Source organism: Oratosquilla oratoria, unplaced genomic scaffold, assembly GCF_046742065.1.
Source record: "Oratosquilla oratoria isolate Oo_2021 unplaced genomic scaffold, ASM4674206v1 SCAFFOLD292, whole genome shotgun sequence".
Taxonomy (NCBI): domain Eukaryota; kingdom Metazoa; phylum Arthropoda; class Malacostraca; order Stomatopoda; family Squillidae; genus Oratosquilla; species Oratosquilla oratoria.
The window spans coordinates 35,001-58,534 of NW_027467643.1; the positions used below are offsets into that span (position 1 = coordinate 35,001).

Consider the following 23,534-nt stretch of genomic DNA (forward strand, 5'->3'; position numbering starts at 1 on the left):
TTGTTTTTATTGAACTATCTATATACCAACAGGCTTCTTCCCCCTTATAAAGGAGTTAGCCAAGACATAAATTCACCCCCACCCAACCCACTCCCTTCCCTCACCCATTTTCCTTTCATCTTGGCTCCTTGTGGATGAAGGATCATCCTGGTCCCCTGCCCACTGCCCAGGTTAGAAGCAATGCAGCAAGACATAGCAACATAACCAAGTTGATTTTTTAATTTGCAGCATACGACATGTGTCGCTGATGCTGTAGGAGTTAAGAGTTCATGGAATGAAATTAAGGAAGACCGCATGCCTAAAAGATGTAGAGAAATACAGTTTTCCATATATGCATACACTGAGGTCTTGAAATTCATCAAGGCTGAGGCAGTTTTCAAGGTGTCAAAATACAATTTTTCAAAACAGTCTGCTATGATGGAGGCGATTAACATTTTGAAAAATTGTGTTTTGACACCTCAAAAACTGCCCCAACCCTGTCAAATTTCAAGACCCCAGTGTAAATACTTGGAATAGCTTATAAGGTGATATAACCCAAGCTCAAACAATATATGAATTCAAATCAAAATATGATTATTGGAAATCAAGAATACAGATAAAGTAGGAGTTGTACATGAATTTGAGGTTAGGTATGATAAATTGGGGAGTAGGAGACAGGATCCAATGAAAGGGTGGTGAATGAAAAGCTGGTTGATAAGGAATTAATGGACTTTGTATTGATATCCAAAGGAATGATAAGAAGAGTTCTAGATGTCCTTGTTCTTACAGAGAGAATGAGGGAGCATCAGATAATTTTTGGTGGAAGGGAAGCTAAGAGTGGAGGATAGGCGGAGAAATAGGGAAAGGGTGGAAGGTAGAGAGGTGCTTAGAGTAAACAATTTGAATAAGAAGGAAAAGGAGAAGAAATACCAGGAGAAGCTGAGAGAGGTGTGAGAGGTGGTGAGAAGCAGAGTAGAGGTTAGAGAAGAGAAATGGATTTGTTTTAAGGAGGAAGTGACGAGGTGTGCAAAGGTAGTATGTGGAATGAGGAGGATGGGAGGGAAGAGAAAGAAAGGTAATAAATAATGGAATGATGAAATGAAGATTGTAGTAGAAGAGAAGCGAGTATATGTGGTTTAGTTGTAAAGTAGAACTTGGGAAGTACATGAGAGGTACAAGAAAAAGAGGGACTCAAAGCATAATATAAAGGAAGCAAAGAAGAGAGCTGATGTAAAATGGGGTAGGATTATGACAGAAAATTTTGAAAAGAATAAAAAGATGTTTTGGAACGAAGTGAAGAGTGTATGGGGGGGGGTGAGAGTGTTAAAGGAAAGATGAGTAGAGTATTTTAGAGAACTGTTGAATATAGATGAGGTTAGGGATTGACTGAGGCAGTGGGAGGTGCAAAGAAAATAACTGTGATGGAAGAGGAAAATATGAGGTACAAAGAGTTTCAAAGATAATGACAACTGGTAAGACTCCTGGGAGGGATGTGTGTCAGGCGGAGCTTCTGAAAAGGGGTAGAACAGTTATAGGGGATTGGCTTGTGAGATTGTTTAAGGGAGGACAGGGTTTTGTAGGACTGGAGGAGTGCTTGTTTAGTTCCACTTTACAAGGGAAAAGGGGACAAATTTTTTTTTGTTTATTGAGCACAGTTTATTGAACACAGTTGTAAAGGCATATGGGAAGGTTTTAACTAAAAGGATTAGGAGAGGAACAGAAGGAATCATTGGTGGGGAGCAATGTGGGTTTATGAGAGGCAGGTGTGTAGATAAAACTTTTTTGGTAAGGCAGATTTGCAAGAAGTTTTAGGCAAGACGATAAGGATGGTTTTTTGGCTTTTAAGAATTTGGATGTAAAAAGCATGCATACACAACAGCAGTAACATGGATGGCATTTAGCTGTTAAGGAGGTAAATTGCATAGGTTTGAATCCTAGTCATGGCAAAGAGTTCAGGGCAGGCATGTTCTCTAAGCAATGATTCCCATCCTCCAAAACTAAAATAAAAAAAAAAATAAAAAAAAATTGGGGGGGAAGCGTTGTCCTAGTCCTGCACAAGGAAGTTTGTGACATAAAAATTGATTATCAATCATTACATAGTTATGTTAAATTCCAATTCCCAATATCCACTTACTTGACAATACCAAAACCAAGTGACACAATGATGACCAACATTCGAGCAAGAGTTCGCTTAGCACAGGACACAAGCTCTGCCGCAACAATGAGACCTGGCACACTGATGCCTCTAGTGTTGACACTCTCATACTCAGCTGTAAACATTGCTTTCTCCAGCATACCTGCAGAAAATGGATTATTATTTTATTTAACATATATCCCATTGTATTACATCTACATGCCCTAGCATATACAATTTTTCCTAGATAGAAAAAAAAAACACTATAAGGGCTTCCACCCATTCCTATCTCTGAACCCCAGTGGGAAGCAGATGAAATATGCTCTTCCTCACCAAGTGATGGTGAAAAACATGTTGTGCTTCCAATTTCACAGACCTCATTCCTTCCCTTGGAATCCTTAGTTAAGTGATTACTGTGAACCTTCATTTCTCCAATGAAACTACTACTACTACTACTATACTACTACTACTACTACTAATACATACATATACCAAGGCTTTTCCCCCCTTCCAAGGGAGGTAGCCAAAAAGGGAAAGGCATAAAAACACTCCCACCCATTTCATCCCTAAATACACTCCACACCCCTCCCATCCTCCCTCTCATCTGAGCACCTCCTGGATGACGGGTCATCCCTGCACCCTGCCCACCGCCCTGGGTCAGAAGCAGTGTCGCAAGACACAGCACATCCACAGCAAGGCCGCTTCATTTAATCGGCGACCCCCCCTCTCCGTCCCCCCTTGCATATAAGGAGAGGACGGGGAGAAATCCCTTTGGGCTGCGTCAAAATTTACTCACACATACTACCACCCCCCCCACCCCCCCGCCCATTCCTCCTCATGCAATCACACATCATCCATATACAACCATTCTCCACTCACCTCTGTCTTCCGTCCTCTCCCTTCCTTCCTCAACAGACATTCCCCTCTTCCCCAAAGCCCCCTTCACCCCATCCATCCACCTCATCCTAGGACGTCCCCTCATGTTCACTCCCTCCACATCTGCCTTCCATACCTCTTTTACTAGTCTTTCTTCATTCATTCTTTCCATGTGTCCAAACCATCCTAATATTCTTTCATCAACCCTATCTCCCAAATCCTTTTTCACCCCTGTTCTCCTCCTCACCTCCTCATTTCTCACTCTATCCAGCCTAGTAACCCCCACCATACTTCTGAGACTAATACTAATAATAATAATAATAATAAAATAATAATAAAATAATAATAATAATAATAAATAATAATAATAATAATAATAAATAATAATAATAATAACAATAATAATAATAATAATAACAATAATAATAATAACAATAATAACAATAATAATAATAATAATAAAATAATAAAATAATAATAATAATAATAATAAAATAATAATAATAATAAATAATAATAATAATTAATAATAAATAATAATCATAAATAATAAATAATAATAATATATACATACATATACCAAGGCTTTTTCCCCCTTCCAAGGGAGGTAGCCAAAAAGGGAAAGGCATAAAATCATTCCCACCCATTCCATCCCTGAAAACACTCCACACCCCTCCAATCTTGGCACCTCCAAGATGACGGGTCATCCCTGCACCCTGTCCACTGCCCTGGGTCAGAAGCAGTGTCACAAGACACAGCACATCCACAGCAAGGACGCTTCATTAAATCGGCGACCCCCCCTCTCCGTCCCCCCATATAAAGGAGAGGACGGGGAGAAATCCCTTTGGGCTGCGTCAAAATTTTGCTCACACACACTACCTCACCCCCCATCCCACCGTCCATTCCACCTCATGCATCACAACATCTTCCATATACAACCATTCTCCATTCACCCCTGTCTTCTGTCCTCTCCCATCCTTCCTCAACAGACATTCCCCTCTTCCCCAAAGCCCCCTTCACCCCATCCATCCATCTCATCCTAGGACGTCCCCTCACGTTCACTCCCTCCACATCTGCCTTCCATACCTCCTTTACTAGTCTTTCTTCACTCATTCTTTCACTGGTACCTGAAAGTGGTGGGCCAGCAATATGGATATGAGATATCTTTGAGAGGGCCCAAGGACCATTGCCAGCCACTTTGGGGCTGCACATTTGCAGTCAGTGAAATTTGAGGCAACAGTTATTATTATTATTATTTTTTTTTTTTAATAATAATAATAATAATAATAACTGTTGCCTCAAATTTCACTGACTGCAAATGTGCAGCCCCAAAGTGGCTGGCAATGGTCCTTGGGCCCTCTCAAAGATATCTCACATCCACATTGCTGGCCCACCACTTTCAGGTACCAGTCATCGATCCCTGGACTTTCAAAAATTGACAAATTAGTTTAGTAAGAGAAAAAGCCAGATTTGTTAATTAAAGAGGCAATTGAACTACATTCCTTAAGACAGATTTCAGCCCACACTCATACATAAGAAACAGTGGCAACTTGTGGCAATGAAATGGGAGGGGGACCACAATCATACATAATGGTGCCAAAATCTACAACATTCTTCATGCTGTTATCTAAATACATTGGCTGTAGCTCCCTGAAATGCAAGGGGAATATTGTGGTGTAAGTTGATATTGTTGTAACTGTGTCATTATGTTTGCAGGCCTCTCATATCATTGCCACAAACCATCATGGATTAAAAAATAACAGAGCCCATATGTATAACCCTCTTAGTATACAACAAAAACGCCTGGTATTAGCAAGAACAAACTCACCACAAGCAGCATCACATCAAAGAGGTTGAGAGATCCTTAACTTTACAAACATATTTGTTCTATGTACAATTAAATAACCTGGCATTAAGCTGGATAAAATCCTTAAAGACATCATTATACCAAAGGGTTAACTTATATAAAATCTACATACCAAGGAAAATGACAGCTCCAATCCAGTATTGTACCCTTAACAGGTCCCTCCACTGCATGAATGACACCACCAGCCACATAAGGCCATAAATGACGTAGACTACACACATTGCACTATAGAATCCTAGTAGGGGCCAATCTGTAAAAGATGTACATTCTAGGGTAGTACATTCATTTACCCATTTAATGTAATCAATACATGTATAAATCTGAGAGTTGAATGTGTACATTAGATTTCCACTCAGACCACAAGTAATTTAACTTTTCCATAACAAATTCATGTTAGAAAATGTAAATTTCTACAAAAATAAAATAAAAAATCAAACAAAGTATGGAAACCAGACCTGCAGCAGAAAGGTAGCCATAATCTCCTTTCATCTCAATACTCAAATGTGCTTTGAATTCAGTTGAATTTGTGGATGTAATGTGAATGAGGAAGAGGTAAACGCCATCAGCTGGGATGTGTGTCACAATGTGGTTCTTAGGGGCAAGGGAACTGTTTGTGACTGTGGGAAGAAAAAAAAAATATATATATACATATATATAAAAAGTTCTTTGTACAGGGGGAAAAATGTGAGGCACTCATATATCAATCTAACAAATATCATGTTTTTGAGAGAGAGAGAGAGAGAGAGAGAGAGAGAGAGAGAGAGAGAGAGAGAGAGAGAGAGAGAGAGAGAAGAGAGAAAATAGAGAAGAGAGAAAAAAGAGAGAAGAGAGGAGAGAGAGAAGAGAGGAGAGAAGAAAGAGAGAAGAGGGGAATGAATGAATAATTGGGATTTATCTAGCGTCGCAACATCAATGGTCATTGACGCCGAGAGAAGAGAGGAAGAAAGAGAGAGAGGAGAGAGAGAAGAGAGGAAGAGAGAAGAGGAGAGAGGAGAGAGAAGAGGAGAGGAAAGAGAGGAGAGAGGGAGAAGAGAGGATAGGAGAGTGAGAAAGAAGAGAGAGGAGAGAGGAGAGAGGAGAGAGGAGAGAGAGAGAAGAGAGAGAGAAGAGAGGAGAGAGAGAGAGGAGAGAGAGAGAAGAGAGGAGAGAGAGAGAGGGAAGAGAGGAGAGAGAGAGAAGAGAGGAGAGGAGGGGAGAGAGAGAGAGAAGAGAAGAGAGAGAAGAGAGGAGAGAAGAGAGAGGAGAGAAGAGAGAGAGAAGAGAGGAAGATATATATATATATATATATATATATATATATATATATATATATATATATATATATATATATATATATATATATATATATATATATGGGAAAGGTGGAGGGGGAAACACGGGTCTTTATCTGAATATCGAGTTTATTCCTGACCGGTTTCACTTACAATAGCTATTGTAAGCGAAACCGGTCAGGAATAAACTCGATAATCAGATAAAGACCCGTGTTTCTCCCTCCACCTTTCCCATAATTTGTCCCAATGTCTCTACATATATATATATGTATATATACATACGTATATATATATATATATATATACACATATATATGTATATATATATATATATATATATATATATATATACAGTGAGACCTCTCATTAACGGACGTTAATTAGCTGTGTTTGCAGTGTTTTCGCTGTGTTTTTGGTGCTGTTGTTTAGTGTGTGCAATCACTATGCCACCCAAAAACCACTCCAAAACACCGCAAACACAGGTAATCAACGTCCGTCAATGAGAGGTCTCACTGTATATATATACATATATATTTATATATATACATATATTTATATATATATATATATACACATATATTCATATATATACACACATATATTTTTATATATATATACACACATATTTATACATGCACACACACACACACACACATATATATATATATATATATATATATATATATATATATATATATGTATAAGGCTTTCCCACATAGAGGAATTACATGATTAAAACTTTTCTATTAAATCTGATACTTGCCTTCACTCCTTTTGGCCCTCTGAATAGGTTCATCATCAACAGAAGCTGCTATCTGATCTTGAGCCTCCTGTGCCTTTGCAGCTTCATCCAGGTTAGACTGCACCTCAGCTTTGGTGTATTGCTGCTCAAAGATCCAGTACAAAGCAATTCATGATACAATGTTACAACTCGCACAATAAATTTAAATTTGTCTTATATATACAACAAAAATCCTTACTATGGATCTGTGCTATTGTAATAAGACACACAATTAGTATACAATAAAGCTGTATTTGAAAATTAATACAATAACCCTCAAGCAATGGACACTGTCTTACAAGAATGATTTTTTCATTGCAGTCGGCTGTGACAGGTGCAGACTGTACCCATCCTACAGAATCTTTATCTTCTCCTGGCATTAAAGACCCTGGTTTCCTGAAGATATCCCTAAGGAAAGACATGTCAGCTGTCTGTAATGATAAGATAAAAAAAATGTATGGTTTATGAAGGCTGTGTTCAAAATGTACAATACCAGTTTTCTGTACACACAAATACAATTCATTTTAATTTCAATTAATTTAATCTAACTTCAATTTAAATGACATGCAATTTTCCATGCAGCTGAATGGAAAATTAATACAGATTAACATGGTGCGCATGTTTAACATATTTGAAACTTTAAGAAACACTTACATTAACTATAATGAGCTTGCCACATGGAGTTTTTCGAAGAACCCACTCAATGGTAATCATGGTTGGTGCTTCACTCTCACACATAACCTTCAGGCGTATGTAACTATCTTTGAAGAGACGCTTTGTCACAGGAATATAGCTGTGGTTCTGCAATGTATAATAAAGGCATGATGGTATGAAATGGTATTAAAATGAATACTGTGACTAAATATAATGGGGAAACTAATGATGGGTACCTCATGTGGTGGTCCTGCATGACAGTCAACTAAGCTGCCCATTTTCAAAACTTACCAACCCCCTTCCATCATGAGGTGCAGCTCTAAGGGCTGACTGTCTCTGAACTAAATCCAAGATCTCTCTCTGCCAACTTCAACTGTATTTCTTACACTTTTTTTCACACATGGAGAGCTGACAACTGCTCCTTTTGCCCTACCACGATCAGCTGGTAATGTGGAAACAGTCCCAGACTAATACAACACAAACAACAGTCTGAAATTTCTTCCTAGAGAGCTCTGTGTGAGGGCCTGAGGACTGTTGGCAGCTACTGAGAGGCTGTGAGTTTTCCACTAGAAACTTGAGGCAACAAGTAATTAATCCTACTGGATGCCAAAAATTCCATAATACAGTCCAAGTTCTTTATAAAATGCTACATCAAATAAAATCTCTTTAATAAATGTTTTATGCATAAGTAGTTCTTTAACTGTACTATATAGGAATGAATCAGAAGAATTTGATAGCTTGAGATATAGAGACAAGACCCCATGAGTATAGTTCCAATATTGTATATCATAATTAGGTAAAGTATTAATGTTGAACAGACTACAACTAATCAACTTTGAGAGAAAAATAAAAGCCTGAATGATGATAATGTTAAATCAAGAAATAAAATACAGGATAATGATTCTAGGGTCGAGTTAAGGGAGCATCACATTGCTTTATAGAGTAGGTGAAGTAAAGTTTTCAAATATGTATTTAATGAACTTGGGTATAATTACCCCTTATATTAGTGTATAATTCCTCATGGTGTTGTGTTCCTCCCATGTATATATAAGACATAGTGAAGATATAGTGAAGCTCTAATTACTTAATGGAAAATCCTTCCACATCATTCAATTTGGTATGAAATGAAAACTTGAGTCTGGGGATAAAAAATTATTGAACACATTTTATCAAACTAATACCTCTGATTTCTTATCAATTTGTCTCTGAATACAGTAATTAAAAAATGCTACAAAATTCAGGTTTCATAAAAAAATATATATATATTTTATTTTTTAGTGTAGAAAATAAAGAGCATGATGTTTTCTTTCAAATGAAACAAAAATGACAAAAATCCATAAAGAACAACCGAAGATATTACAATAGAAAGAACAAAAACATAAACTTTACAGGACGGGGGATTTAAATTTTTGCCACCATTTGTTTGATGGTTGCGATGTATAGCAAATCTCCAATTTCCTCTTCTTTGCTGATGAGGTGTGAGGTGAGGTTGAGTGGTGTGGCATGGGTGGAGGAGGTGTAAGGTGGGCGTGGCTAGTATATGCTTGCAGAGTGCTGGGTGCAGCTGTGATGCTTTCCTCCTCTTTTTTTTTTTTATTCTTTTTGTTTCTTTTTCAGGCACTCAAGGGCTCTCTCTATATTCTGCTGCTTCACTCTCTTGTTTCTTGTTAATTTTCCCATGATCACAGCAACAATACAGGGTGAGGAATCAAAATAGTGGTGTATGGTGAGTGCCTTATGGTGAGTGCCAGGAGTGACGGCACCTTACTTTGACCTTTTGAATTCAAGAGTAGTCTTTGTGGGGTATGCTGGTGGGAGGAGTTGCCAAATATTTCCATAAACACAATTCTGTAGCAAAAAATGAAATAGCTATAGAAATGTCGATGCTATTTCAATACAGTAAAAGCTCTTTTATCCGTTATTCTTGTATCTGGCTCCTTCTTATAACCAGCATATTATTCACGAGGAAATAACAATTTTGTATAAAAATGTAAAAATTATAAAAAAAAAATAAATAAATAAATTCTCGCGCCACTCCCGCCGCCGCCAGAGGTAGCGCGCATCTTTCCCGCCATCTCCCACAAATCCTGCTGTTCCATCAGGCCCAGTGCCCACTGTAATAAGACGCCTGATGTTAAGCGTGCAACTGTCTATTAGCAACTCTCTCAACACACAAACACATACCGACAGCAAACAAAGGAGCGCACTTCCAGGAACTCGCTGCCGCGAGGTGGCGAGCGCTGCACCGACGCATGCGCAAACGAGCCTTGCAACACATGCACATGAGTCATGTCCACGCAGCGCCGGTGAGACGAGAGCGATCTAACCCGCCTCCCTCAGCTGCACACCACACCCACTCCTCTCAGTTTTGCACGTGTGTTCATACAGTGCAGTCATTCCAAGCCATTTCATCATGCCAAAGGTAGTCAACAAGTGGAAGCGTGTGGTGCTTACTCTCCAGCAGAAGGTGGAAATCTGCAAGCACCTGAATAAAGGAGAGAACAGGAAGCTACTAATGGAAGAGTTTAACATTGGTTCATTGACTATATACGACATCCAAGGCCCAAAGCCAGAAGTTACGGAACTTCATCAAGGAAACAGACTCCCCCAAAGCTGCCAAGAAATGCTGCACCCTACAACAAAAATGTGTGGACACTTTTGACAAGGTGCTGTATGAGTGGTTCTGCCTGAAGCGGTCAGAAGGAGCAGCGATATCGGGCCCGATTCTTCGAGAAAAAGCTAAGGACTTTGCCACGAAGATGGAGATTGAAGATACGTGTCAGTTCTCTGAAGGGTGGCTACACAAATTCAAGATTCGCCATGGAATACGCAAACTTGATGTGTCAGGGGAGTCAAAATCTGCAGATCAACCTTCTGCTGAGGAATTCACAGACAGGTACGTTCATTAACGTTTGCCGTCATGGCAAAGATTCACATCTCTATTTTCTAGCGTATGTTACATGGATGCATTCTAATCTTCTTTCCCTATCTTTCACTCTCAGGTTTGCTAAGTTGGTTGCCAAGCAAGAAGAGGAAGATGACCCAGAGCCAAAAGTAATGTGGAAGGATGCCGCTAAAGGATTGGCAACCTTTATCAAGTTTGCGGAGCAGTGCACCTACATGGGGACTCACGACGTGATGTCTCTTCACTGTCTTCAAAATGAATTTTTAATGCAGAGAGACAAACATTCTAAACAAAGAGACATGCATGATTTCATGAAAATAAATAAAGATAAATAAATATGAATACTGGTAAATAAATAAACAACAAAAGTGAAGCCATTGAATTAATTTTATTAAAGTACTCTATGAATAAAGGCAATAAATGTATTTTTTTAATATTCCTTCTCGTAACTGGGATTTCCCCTTTCCAGCACGTCTTTGGTCCCACTCATGCCGGTTAAAAGAGCTTATACTGTATACAGAATGTTTTTTTATGCAGTGGAATTGCCAGAGGTTGCCAATATTTTATCTATTTTATTCTGTATGGAAAAATAGAAACAAAATATAGCTGCATAACTTTGTATGAGTGTTGCCACCATCATAGAGATTCTTTTGAAATGTTTACCTAAAATTTGCTCATGTACCAGAATTTTTCGAATTACTGTTGACACTCCTTTAAATCAAAAGAATACCAGCATAAATAAAGGAACAAAGGGGATGGTGGAAAATTCAACAGCAATAAAAATTGATGACTCAAATAGAAATGCCCCCACAAACCCCCACCTAGATCTTTCTGGCAAGAAACTTCAGACTAATGTGTATCATATTAGTGCAAGACTATTTCTATATCACCATCTCATGGTAGTATGAGGGGAGCAGTTGCCAATTGTTAGCTCTTCTTATAAGAAAAAGGTGGAGAATTATAACTGAAGATGGGAGATATGGGGCATAGTTCTGAGACTGGGCATGAGCCCCTCAGAGCTGTACCTCCAGATGGAGGTGATGTTGACAGGTTGTGAAGAAGGGTGACAAGGAAAGGGCATCCATCTCTCAAAACAATCTTGTGCAGGTACCCATCATTGGTCCCTCAAAATTCAACATGAGGAAAAAATAAATTTATACAGATCAAAGTGCAAAAAAAAGATAGGCCAGTATCAATCAACCAATCCATTACCCCAGGTCTCTCTTGCAGGAGACCCACAGCTTCCAAGTAACTGGCAATGGCCACCAGATTGGCCTCCATATTACTGAAAGAAATATTGTGTTGTTGTCTGTGTTAGGCATAACCTGAGTAGGGTAGGATGAGATGTTCTGTATTTACCTAGTTGTATTATACAGGATGGGGAGCTATGCTTGTAGTGACCCATCTTTGTATCTCTCAACATCTAGTTTGTTCTTAAATTCTTGTATGGTTTTTGGACACACTATTGTTTCATCCAATTTGTTCCAGATATCCACTACTCTGTGTGGAAAACTTTTTTTTTCAGATCTCTTCTATAACTATCCTTTTTAAGTTTCTTTTCATGTTCTCTTGTTTGTTTTTTTATCCCATTTTAATAAGTCTTTTCTGTCAAGGACTTCCATGCTTTTCATGATTCTGTAAATGGACAATAGATCTCCTCATTCTCTTCCTTGTTTCAGGGTTGGTAGTTTGTATGTCAATTTTGAAAGTGTTGGGGCCATCTTTGTCATTGCACTTTGGATTCTTTCTAATTTCTTTATATTCTTTTATTGTGCTGGGTGTCCACTGTGTCACAGCGTACTCCAATCTTGGTCTTATCAGTGTAACTAATATTTTTTTTACCATTACTTCATCCAAGTAATTAAAAGCCACCTTTATTGATCTTAGTAAATTGTAGGTTTCTCTGACTATTTTGTTTATATGATTGTCTGGTGACATGTCTTTGTTAATAATTACTCCTAGGTCCTTTTCAGGAATAACATTTTTTTACTTCCTTTGTACCGATTTTATATTGTCCTGATATTCTTTATTTACTTTTTTCCAAATTCTATTATACTACATTTCTTAATGTTGAAGTTCACTTTCCACTTATGGCTCCATTCTCAGACTTTGTCCTGGTCTCTCTGTAGTGATTCAGTCTTTTTCTGTACTTACTTTCTTTAGTAGTTTTGCATTATTTGCAAAGTTCATATAACATTCTACACCTTCATCCATGTCATATATATATATATGATATATATATATATATATATATATATATATATATATATATATATATATATATATATATATATATATATATATATATATATATATCAAACACTATCAGAGCTAATACTGAACCTTGTGGGACTCCACTTATCATTTCTTCTGTGTGATGATTGCATCTATAGCAATCTTGAGTCAGGCCCATTGGTGCTGTAAAATGTAGAGAATGAAGTGGTGGGTATACTAAAAATTAGGGGTACTTGTTAAAAAAGTAGTCTATATACCAAGGGCTTCTTCCCCTTTCTAAGGGAGGTAGCCATCCCAGTAGAAAAGTAGTGGGAAAAAGAGAGACACCTTAATAATGATAACTCTTGCCTCAGGTTCCACATGCTGGAAACATGGAGCCCCATTGAGTTTGGCAATGGTCCTCAGCCCCTCCCATAGAACTTTCTGGCAAGAGTCACTGGGTTGTTGTCTGAGTTGTATTGGTGCAGGGCTGTTTCCATATCACTGGCTTGTAGTAGCAGTACAAAAAGAGTAATTGCAAGTTGTCATCTCTCCTTATGTGGAGGAAACAGAGTCAAAATTCATAGAGAAAGATATCTTGACCCCATTCTGGTGACTAAGTATTAGCTCCTTTGGGCTACAACTCCAGATGAAGGTGAGGATGTATATGGATTTTACAATGGGTGGCAAGGAGAGAATTCTCTATGTCCAACTTGTAGAACCACCATTTGCATGTATCCATTACTGGTCTCAAGACCACATTGACAATAATAGAAATTATTACCCTGAATTTCAGATTGAGAAACTGATAGTTCCACAATAGCAAGTAAGTCCTTGGGCTGGGAAGAAACATTGGACTGCTGTGGGTCTGTTTTTATGATCCTAGGTTATAAGAAGAGGTGGGAAGCAAAAAGAATAGAAAGAAAAAAATCCTTGACAAATCTCACAATAACTAAGAAAAAGAATGGATAACTTACATGAATTACTATTGACAGTCAAATTTACAGAACTGGTGAATCGTATCACAAACATAATTACCTTAGGGTCAATGAAGCTAATAATGCCATCATTATATAAAAAATATGGCATATTTGCTTTGTATCACCACTGGTATATTGCTTTCTGGTGGCTTTTCACATACATGTTTCAATATACCCAGAAATGGTCAAATTTCTGCAAAGCTTACTTCCCCCTTCCCTACCTCAATCAAGGATGTCAAAAACCAAAGTTTCACATTGTAATTCATGTGATTGATATTGACTTTTACCATAAGTTTTTTTTTTCCCAAGGGAAAAAGGAGAAGGCATCCACAACTCCCTGGGGTTAGTGGGAAAATCAGTGAATTTCAGTTTAAATATCAACAGAATTTCATGAATAAAACTATAAAACATATATTTCTTGCATTTGTGAGTGAGAAATAAATTATCCTAGACATACTAACCTAATCTAGGGAAATGTTGAAACATTCACACATACACATTTTTTTTTTTTTTAAGGACCTATTTTTTCTATGAAATTTCTTCTCAATACAATATTACTATATCTAAATAATACCAGTTTTATCTAATTTCTAAAATAATATGACATTCATTTTCCTCATCTCTCTGCCATCAATGTTTACATGGATGACAGCATTAAGTGACAAAGGGAAGAGTATGAACATTACAAAACTAAAGGAAATTCATATCACAGAAAAGTTGGTCTAATTGTTTGGGAATAAATCCAATCAGAGGCATTTTTTTTCAAGTAAATAAGCTATTATTACAAATTAATGTAGTTATCTGTGGTTATGATCTCAGTTAATTTAGTGGATTGATAGCTTTAGAATCACAATTAAGATTGACATACAGCAATTAAGCATATCAAGCTGTATGAAATCAATATTCTAAAATGCTTTGTATATGAAAGCATGTATAACAAATTCTACAACTTTACTTTTTTCATTTAGATAGTGTGGCCTATCATTTTTGTTATATATGAAAACCTTATATAAAACATGTAAGGGACTCGATGACATAGGACAAAGCATGGTTGACTACCCTCTCCAGGAATGTCAAATTATTGATATATCATTTTCATTATTAATATTTTTATTTACCACCTGATGACTTCTCCATCTTGTGTATTGGTCCTTGTGTACTACCCACCTCTAATTCCAATGTATGGGGATTATCTATTACTGTACATGTATCATACAATAATGTCACTTCAGTTAAGGTGAAGTTATACCTCCCATAAACCTTTGGCAATTACAGGTCATAGGTCTATGAGAGAACCAGTCTCCCCTCAACACATACCTTTATCCTTCCCTCCCTCCCTACACCGGTATTTGTTCAGTTGTGCACAACGACATGATAGAGCATTAGAAAATTAAATATTAATTTTATAAATTATAATACATTAACATAATATGCAATTTTCTTGCCGGAAATAAAAATAAAAAATACCTTGCTACAAGCAAATATACTAACAAACAAAGTCACTAGCATAGGATCGGGACGCCATCTTGTTGTTTGTCAAGTGTTTGTTGTCTGCCTGGTCCAGTTGAGGACTGGTGCACACCCTCAGTACTTCCGCCAGTACCTCGCAAGGTATATATTCTTGAAGGAATGCTATGGAGCTAAAATCCATGCATTCCTTCAAGCTATGAGAAACCTATATACCTGAGCCACAAAACTGATTCCAAATATCAAAAATAAATCATACGCAAATCAACTAAAACATATGAATCTGTTTTCCCTAAAAAAGCGTAGACTCAGAGGTGACTTGATACAGGTCTTTAAAATTCTAAAGGGAATTGACAACATCAAAAGTGACAAAATTTTCACATTGAATGAGAATCAGACAAGAAACAATGGTCTCAAACTGTCTGGAAATAGATTCAATTTGGAAGTAGGTAGAAACAACTTTGCCAACCGTGTAGTTAATGAATGGAATAAACTTCCTGCACAGGTAGTGCAATGTAGTTCAGTTCGAAGCTTTAAGAATCATTAACCACTTCAATACGGGACTTAAATCTCGCGGGCAGCAACCAATGCCAGACGTATGACGTAACGAAATAATATTCGCATCATAAAATATAGTCGCCGCTTATATCGATCGTTCTCTCTTTCACCCGCGAATTTTGAAAACCACAGAGAATGGGATTCAAGGCGCATTTGGGAGAATGTAAAAACACAGGGGCGACTACAATAAATATAATCAAGACGCCGATATGGCAGCGTCGCGAATCCACTTGCTCCTCATGACGCCTACGTGTGCGGCACCGTATGGAAGGGGTTAAGATAAACACCTAAGCAAGATGCTGTAATGATTATAATTTATTTTATATTATTTGTTTTTGTTTTTTTATCATTTGTCTGTTTGATTTTCATTTATTATTAGTTACATGTCAATTTATCATTATTTACTATTTACCTGTTTGTTTATTATTTAACTATACCTATGCATTTATTTATGTATTTTATTTGTTATTTACATTATTATAGTTTTTATTTATTATTCTATTATGATTTTTTTTCGCATCCGACCTAGATATGGACCAAAAGGTCTCCTGTCGGCATGCTCCGCCTTTGTAATCCTTTGTAAGTGATTGAACAGGCCGCCAGCATCCATGACGACAACGACAACGATCCGGATGACCTTAAATTACAGGTACTGATTTACTAAATACATGTTAGGTTAGGTTAGAATAGACGAATTTATCATCCTTTCATTTCCTCAATGTCAGCATCTATCAAAACAAACATGGCATACCATTCGTCCGGCATGACTTTGTTACTAACAAAATCTGTTTTTAGCAACTTTTTTTCATTTCCGCCAAGAAAACTGCACATTACATTGCTATATCATAATTTATAAAATAATTAATTTTCTATTGTTATATTGCGTAGTTGAGCACAGCTGAACATTTACCCCAATACCTGTCCCCTATGCCACGCCCAAATTCAATGCACACATCACCACCACCAGAACAAAGACAAAGAAAATCACCAAGTGGCCCCAAGGCCATTAAGTTATTATACTACATTCTATTGAAATATTCAAACAAATATTTAAGTTATGATAATTCACTGACACATGATACTTTGTGATGACACTGTATCTTTTAGGGTTCGATGAGTCCCAGCCAATCACAGGTATATATTGTCATGCTTCCAATGTGAATGTTGTAATTCACAGGAGTATCATAGAATTAGCTCGGTGGGGAGGTCACCTAGATTAAACTTACACCATCAGCATTATATATTAAAAGGGATGGGAAAATTTATCGGATATCTGAATATTCTCCACAGTAATTGACAACATGAGGCTGAAGCTCCATTATCAACACTGTTCAGTGTGGCAGAGCTGGAATACTACAGTATAACAGCTTCAGATGGAGAGCTGCCAGACTTTTCCAATGTATCCCAAGGCTTGGAGGTCCAAGATAAAACACCAGCTAGATAAATTCCTAGCCAAACTAGAATATATCCCTGGATGTCCAGACAGGTAAAACTCCTTAGAGAAGGCTGAGGAAAAGTGGAGATGGACACTATGTATTGGCTTGGTGGGATGATAAATCTAACCGAATCAAGTAAATCAGGTAAGTAGACGTAGGTTCATCTAGAATACGAAAAACCAAGGGACCTATGGTGGACCTCTATGGAAATAACACCTTGGAAATAGCCAAATTTTCTATTGTAACATATTCCTCAGTCATTCATAATTCTATTCAATCTTGAAGAATATTATTATAACCTAATAAACTTTTGTTCTATGGATTTTGACAAAGGTTACGGTAAAGTCAGAACATGACAAGTGGTATTATTCATATTTTAATGTATACTGAAGCTACTACCATACTAAATATTAAAGTCTAATGTGATGTGAGAAAAATTAACAACATAATTACATCAACCTGGCTTAGTTCTTGGCTGTCTGCCAACATGTTACAAACTTTATTTTCTTTTATCAGTAATTCATTAGAGGCATATGCCTCCAACGTAATTGGTGACTGTAATGTTTCTGGATTTCCAAAGATGAAAAAGTCATGCTAACCATGTACCTACATGACAAATTGCCGCTTCAAGTTTTCATAGGCAGGGAACACTATTGTTAAAGTAATAGGAATACACAATTAATCATATATCTACCACATTTGCTGTTATGTTCCATTTTCCTTGCTCTGGGTAGGCGTCCACTAATAGGGCACATAAAGCGCCAACAACTAGAAATATACTTTTAGTCCTCATATTCACTGACACATCATTCGCAGGTTTGTTGATGTTCCTTATCGCCAACGTCAATAGATCCATGAAAAGCAAAAAAGAATCAATGTTTAAAATTAAAGCAATGCAAAGGCTCTTAGATCATACAATATATGGCATTGTAAATATCTTACGTATTCATCATACCTTATAGACCATATCATATACCTTCATCTATACTTAGCAAATTCCAGATAAATACAATAAATAAAATGTTAGCGCTAACTTAATTTTTAGCAAAATTTAAACTGTTAATTAACTGTACTTCGTAAAAAGAGATGGCAGGTACCAGAAATGCTTCCATTAAAATGAGTTTTCTTACAGTAGAAGAAAATAGATATGTTGGAATTTTTCATCTGCGTAAATCGTGATAATATAGTTGTATGTCACCCTTCATTACCAAAGGAAGATAAGGAACAACCTGATAGTAGTCAGGTTGATTATAAATCTACTGACTTTTACGGAAAGGATTAAGTATGAAAATAGTCGAAAGAAAAGAATCACTACGGATGATTCAACTGTTCTAAAGGAAAAGTATCTGGCGCAAAGCCCCCCCCCCCCAAACAAAAAAATCACTCGTCCTGTTCACTCGGATATATGACCACTGTTAGGCTGCATTACAAAGGATTACAAAGGCGGAGCATGCCGACAGGAGACCTTTTGGTCCATATCTAGGTTGGATGCGAAAAAAACACAATAAAAATAAAATAATAATTATAAAAAAAACTATAATAATGTATGCAACAAACAAAATACATAAATAAATGCATAGGTATAGTTGAATAACAAACAAACAGGTAAACAGTAAATAATAATAAATTGACACATAACTAATAATAAATGAAAATCAAACAGACAAATGATAACAAAGCAAAAACAAATAATATAAAACAAATTATAATCATTACAGCATCTTGCTTAGGTGTTTATCTAAATGAGTCTTAAAGCTTCGAACTGAATTACATTGCACTACCTGTGCAGGAAGTTTATTCCATTTATTAACTACACGGTTGGCAAAGTTGTTTCTACCTACTTCCAAATTGAATCTATTTCCGGATAGTTTGAGACCATTGTTTCTTGTCTGATTCTCATTCAATGTGAAAATTTTGTCACTTGATGTTGTCAATTCAGGGAAGAGATTATACATTGGTTTCTTAAATAGGTGACTGCTGAGCAATGTATGATTGTGGTGACGCGGTGCTGGTCAAAACCAGACTGGCCGTCACACAACTTTACTTGACTTTGAAATTTGGGAATATAGTTCCCACGGGCTTTTGAGTGAGCCCGTTTGTAGGGTGATTCAGTGTAGGAGTGCATATGGTTTTGCTCACACCCACTTATACATCCACGAGATGTGCTGACATATGTAGGATATGTATCCACATCCCGGTGAATGCAACTTTTGCTAACATTAACAGTGGTAATAATCTATAATATCGACAAATTAAAAAAAAAAAAGAGGGACTGACACTCTACCAGCCGACGCAGTTCATATTTGCTGATGTGGCTGCATAGGCGTCGCACAAGACCCTCAGATGTAGTCGGGGGCCCTCTCCTCAGAAAAGCAGTTGCGGGGCAATGCTGGAGATGGTGCTCTAGGGTGGCTTCTGTGTGGCTACAATGATGGCCTCTTCTTTCTTCTGGTGTTAGATTTCTTTTTATTTGCCAGAAACAGCGATCCTCCAGCCGCAGTCGGAAGAGCAGAGTTTCCACTTTTCTAGTTGTAGTGCGAGGAAGTACAAGGCACTCGTAGTCGGTGACTGCCCTGTCCCACCTCGCCCTCTCTGATACCTCTGCCTCCAGTCGAGGAACCGTTGTACCTGGTTAAGAGCCCTGGTACGTATGCGCAACTGATTTCAGCTGAGAGGGACAACAACGTTGACTTCGGGTCTTTGGCGCACCGTTGCTGCTGCCGCGTCGGCTAGCTCGTTGCCTGGGACGTCCGCAACACTCCTGTCTTCCTGGTGTAGCTTCAGCAGAAGTGCTAGGATGGAGGTCAGTAGGCGTACATTGTCGCTGGGTTGGGTCGTATCTAAGCTGCCTAGCAGAGACTGTGAGTCCGTGTGGATTACCACAGGACCAGTTCGAGATAATAGAACATGATCTAGCGCTCCTTGTACCGCTATGGCCTCAGCTTGGAGAGTGGATGCATGGTCAGATACTCTCTTGCCAAAGATCAAGCCATCCGTCACGAAGGCAGCCCCCGCACTACGAGGCCTGTTGGGATCCACGGAACCATCCGCATAATAGACCGACGTCCCAGGTTTCGACAGTGCGCAGATGCCTTGTAGGGCCCACGCTCGCACTCTTTCCTGGTCACATAACTTCTTACTGGAAAAATTTACGACAACGAAGGTTGCAAGTACCGACAGCCATGATGGTGGGGACTTGAACTTTGGGTGAGGAGAATCCCTACCCTTTTCAAGGAGAGCACTGGTGAGCCCGAAGGAGTCCAGGAGTCTGGCCGCTTGATATAGTCAGGTACTGCGGTGGATAAGGTTATCCTCCCTTCCCAGAGCTATCACAAGGCTGTGACTCAGTTCAGTTTTCCTGGGGCTCTGTACTATCTTGGCAAGAAAGTCAATCTCCAGCCCTCTGACCCTTGATATTAATGAAGGCAATGAAGCCTCCATCTGGAGTTTAATAGTCTTGGTCCAAGGTTGAGCTCCTAAGATAATCCTTGCTGCGATATTTTGGCAAGGTACTAGGTCTTCAAGCGTGGCAGTCGCCACAGTTATGAGAGCTGGGGCAGCGTAGTCCACCAAACTGCAGACTGCTTGCACGTAGAACGTGCGAAGGACCTGGTGTGTGGCACCAAGTGCCCTCCCCGTCATTGCTCTCATGACTGTTTCTAGCCTTCAGCCTCTCCTTGAGATAGGATAGTTCCTTCTGAAAAGTGAGCCTTTCATCAATTCAGACCCCCAGGTACTGAAACTGGTGGACCTAGTCCTGCCTAAGGCCATGGATGGTGAGGTGCTCCCCCTCATTTCAGAGTCCGAACGCCATGGCCTTCGATTTTGAAGGGGAAATCTTTAACCCTAACCTGCAACATTCGGTCGCCACAGTGCTTAAGTAGCGCCGAAACACCGCCGCTTCCCAGTAATTATGAGCGCAAGGTCGTCTGCATAAGAGATAATCTTGCACCAACTGGGTAGATGTAGTTCTAGAATGTTGGAGATGAGCACATTGAACAGAGTGGGGCTGACGACCCCTCCCTGTGAAGTGCCATTCTCCAGCATTCTGGCTTCCGATATGTGACCCTGATATCTTACTTTTGCAGACCTGTGACAGTCAGCAATTCAAGAAAGCAGCTTGCCTTTTACACCCTTGCGAGCAAAAGTGTCTAATATCACCAGTGGACTGGCCAGCTCAAACGCCTTTTCCAACTCCAAAAGACTACGATGGACGGTGTGTCACTGACAGCATTGAGGAGTGTTGCTAGACTGCTGTGCAATTGCCCTTGCAGTAAGCATGTACATGCTCATGTATTGGACCCAGCTTCCACAGCAGCCTGTTTAGCACCATCCTCTCCGCTGTCTTCCCCATGCAGCTTGTCAGGCTGATGGGACGATAGGCACCAGGGTCTTTGGGATTTGGAATCGGCGTTATGATTGCCGTCTTCCTGGCTGTTGGTAGCGTGCCAGTCCTCCAAGACGTGTTTATCACCCTTAGAAGTGCCTCATCACCCGGTGGCCCAAGGTGGGTCAGCATGGAATAGGTGACAAGGTCCTCTCCGGGTGCCGTATCTGAGCTGGTCTTGTGTGTAGCCCGTAGTTCCATAAGCGTAAAGCTAATGTCAGTGTCATCCGACCGACTCATCATGTCCTCATCACCAAGGCGCCTCACTCCTTGTATGTCCTGCAGTTTGTTTTGAACACACTGTGGGAGTGAGGTGCTGCTGGAGCGAGAGGCAAACACCTACACCAACCGCTGCGCCTCAGAATCAGGGGCATGATGAGTGCGTCTCGGTTGAGTTCTGCCAGTTGCTCTACGGAGCTTAGACTACAGCTCTGCTAGGGAGGTGTGAGCGTTAAAGCCCTCACACCATTCTAAACAATTTGCTCCTTTAGCCTAGATTTTGCGGTGTTTCTCTTTTTCAGGATGTTGAACATATTCGTGACAGCCTTCTTCACCATGTCTGAAGTCTTCTCTGGATCACTCTCCCCCAGAGTACTGGCGATTCAAGCGACGACACCAGACACAATCAGTTTTATGTCATTTTCCCGCAGGGTGATGACATCAGACGGACATTGAGGGGGAGGGGGCTGCCGTTCCTGTGCTCGTGGGGTCGGTGCTGTGGGCTTTTTTTTTTCTTCTTTAGCTCGTTGTTTGGTCTGTGTAGGAGTGGGGGTTTGCCTGTGGTTTGTGTTCAGAAGTGTGAGAAAGTGCTCCTGATTGTTCAAATCAGGAGCACTAGGTGCAGGTGTCTTTGTGTCCGAAGGGTGTGCTTCCTGCTACCCCATACATATGTACCTGGGGGTGGGGGGGGGGCAGGTATGAAGTTCTGTTGCTTCTCTGTCCTCTCCCGTACAGAGCAGGTGGCATTCCAGGAGTGGTGCTTCTTTCCACAATTGGGGCACTTTGCAACAGTTTCAGTGCCAGCCTTAAACTTGTTGAGGCAAGTCTCGGTGGCATGAGACATGTTGCAAATGCCGCATCTGGGTTGTTTGGCTGTGCACCGCGCCTGGTGGTGACCATAGCGTTGACACTTAAAACAACGGAGAAACTCGAGCTAGGCCTATACACCCGCCGAAGTTAGCAAGACGTCTCGACCAGCCCCAGTTGGCAGCCAATCAGAAACTCGGGAAAGCTCTCCCGGGACCCCTTTGAGCCGCCAGTCCCCTTTAAAAGTTCGGCGTCTTGCCGAGACAGTCAGTTATTTCCAATTTATCTATCTTTCCCTACGACTAAGCCTCCTACTCATTTTCTAACTTTGTTGGATGAGGTCAAGAAGAATAAATATCCCTACGTAACCCTGTCCCTTCCAGCCCTAGGTGAGAAGGAACGAGACGGCGAGGGAGGTCACGACTGTATTTCAAGTCGTGTCTTCGGGCGATCTGCTTGTGAGGGAGCAAAAGGCGGGGTGGGGGAGGAGGAAGGCGAGAAAGCAAGGAACAGCGAGCTATGCTCACGTATGCTTCTCCGAGGCTATCTTGCGACTTGCGACTTTCAAGAAAAGACCACCCGCTTGCACGGGATCGGTTTTTGTGGGAGAGGAAGAATGTCTGTAAGAAAATGAAAAGATAGTAGTGTATAAAAGAGGGCTATTGCCACCGGGCGATTTAGCGAGCGATTAGAGGCTGTTGGTGGTCGTGGCTCGGGAGAAATGGACTGGGAACTTGGACGGCGGCGCCGACGCCGGGATTAAAAACAGATTACAATCACCAAAAGTTCAGAAAATGGTAGGAGGCGTGGTAGGAAAGGTGGAAAAACGGAAAAATCTTTAGTGGGAGGTAAACTGAAATGAGAAGATGTAGTATAAGAGAAAGTTCGAAAGGAAGCGAATTTTAGTCGAAGAAAAAAATGTAATTTTCGCAGGAAAATTAATTTTTCCCTGATACAAACCTGAGGTACTCCTTACACTAGGATACTCTCGCGTAGCGC

General features: G+C 39.5%; 1 protein-coding gene across 1 annotated transcript in view; it reads right to left on the reverse strand.

Moving 5' to 3' along the window:
• LOC143023052 (transmembrane protein 87A) overlaps positions 1 to 17,975 on the reverse strand; it is a 37,135-nt gene extending 19,160 nt beyond the window's left edge. The window contains exons 1-7 of the mRNA XM_076181522.1: positions 17,817 to 17,975; positions 7,563 to 7,709; positions 7,208 to 7,339; positions 6,891 to 7,011; positions 5,312 to 5,473; positions 4,969 to 5,106; positions 2,114 to 2,276 (exon numbers count right to left, since the gene is read on the reverse strand). Of these exons, the coding sequence (XP_076037637.1) occupies positions 2,114 to 2,276; positions 4,969 to 5,106; positions 5,312 to 5,473; positions 6,891 to 7,011; positions 7,208 to 7,339; positions 7,563 to 7,709; positions 17,817 to 17,915 (962 nt within the window). The 5' untranslated portion in view covers positions 17,916 to 17,975. The remainder of the gene's footprint in view (positions 1 to 2,113; positions 2,277 to 4,968; positions 5,107 to 5,311; positions 5,474 to 6,890; positions 7,012 to 7,207; positions 7,340 to 7,562; positions 7,710 to 17,816) is intronic.
• Between the last annotated feature and the right edge of the window lie 5,559 nt (positions 17,976 to 23,534).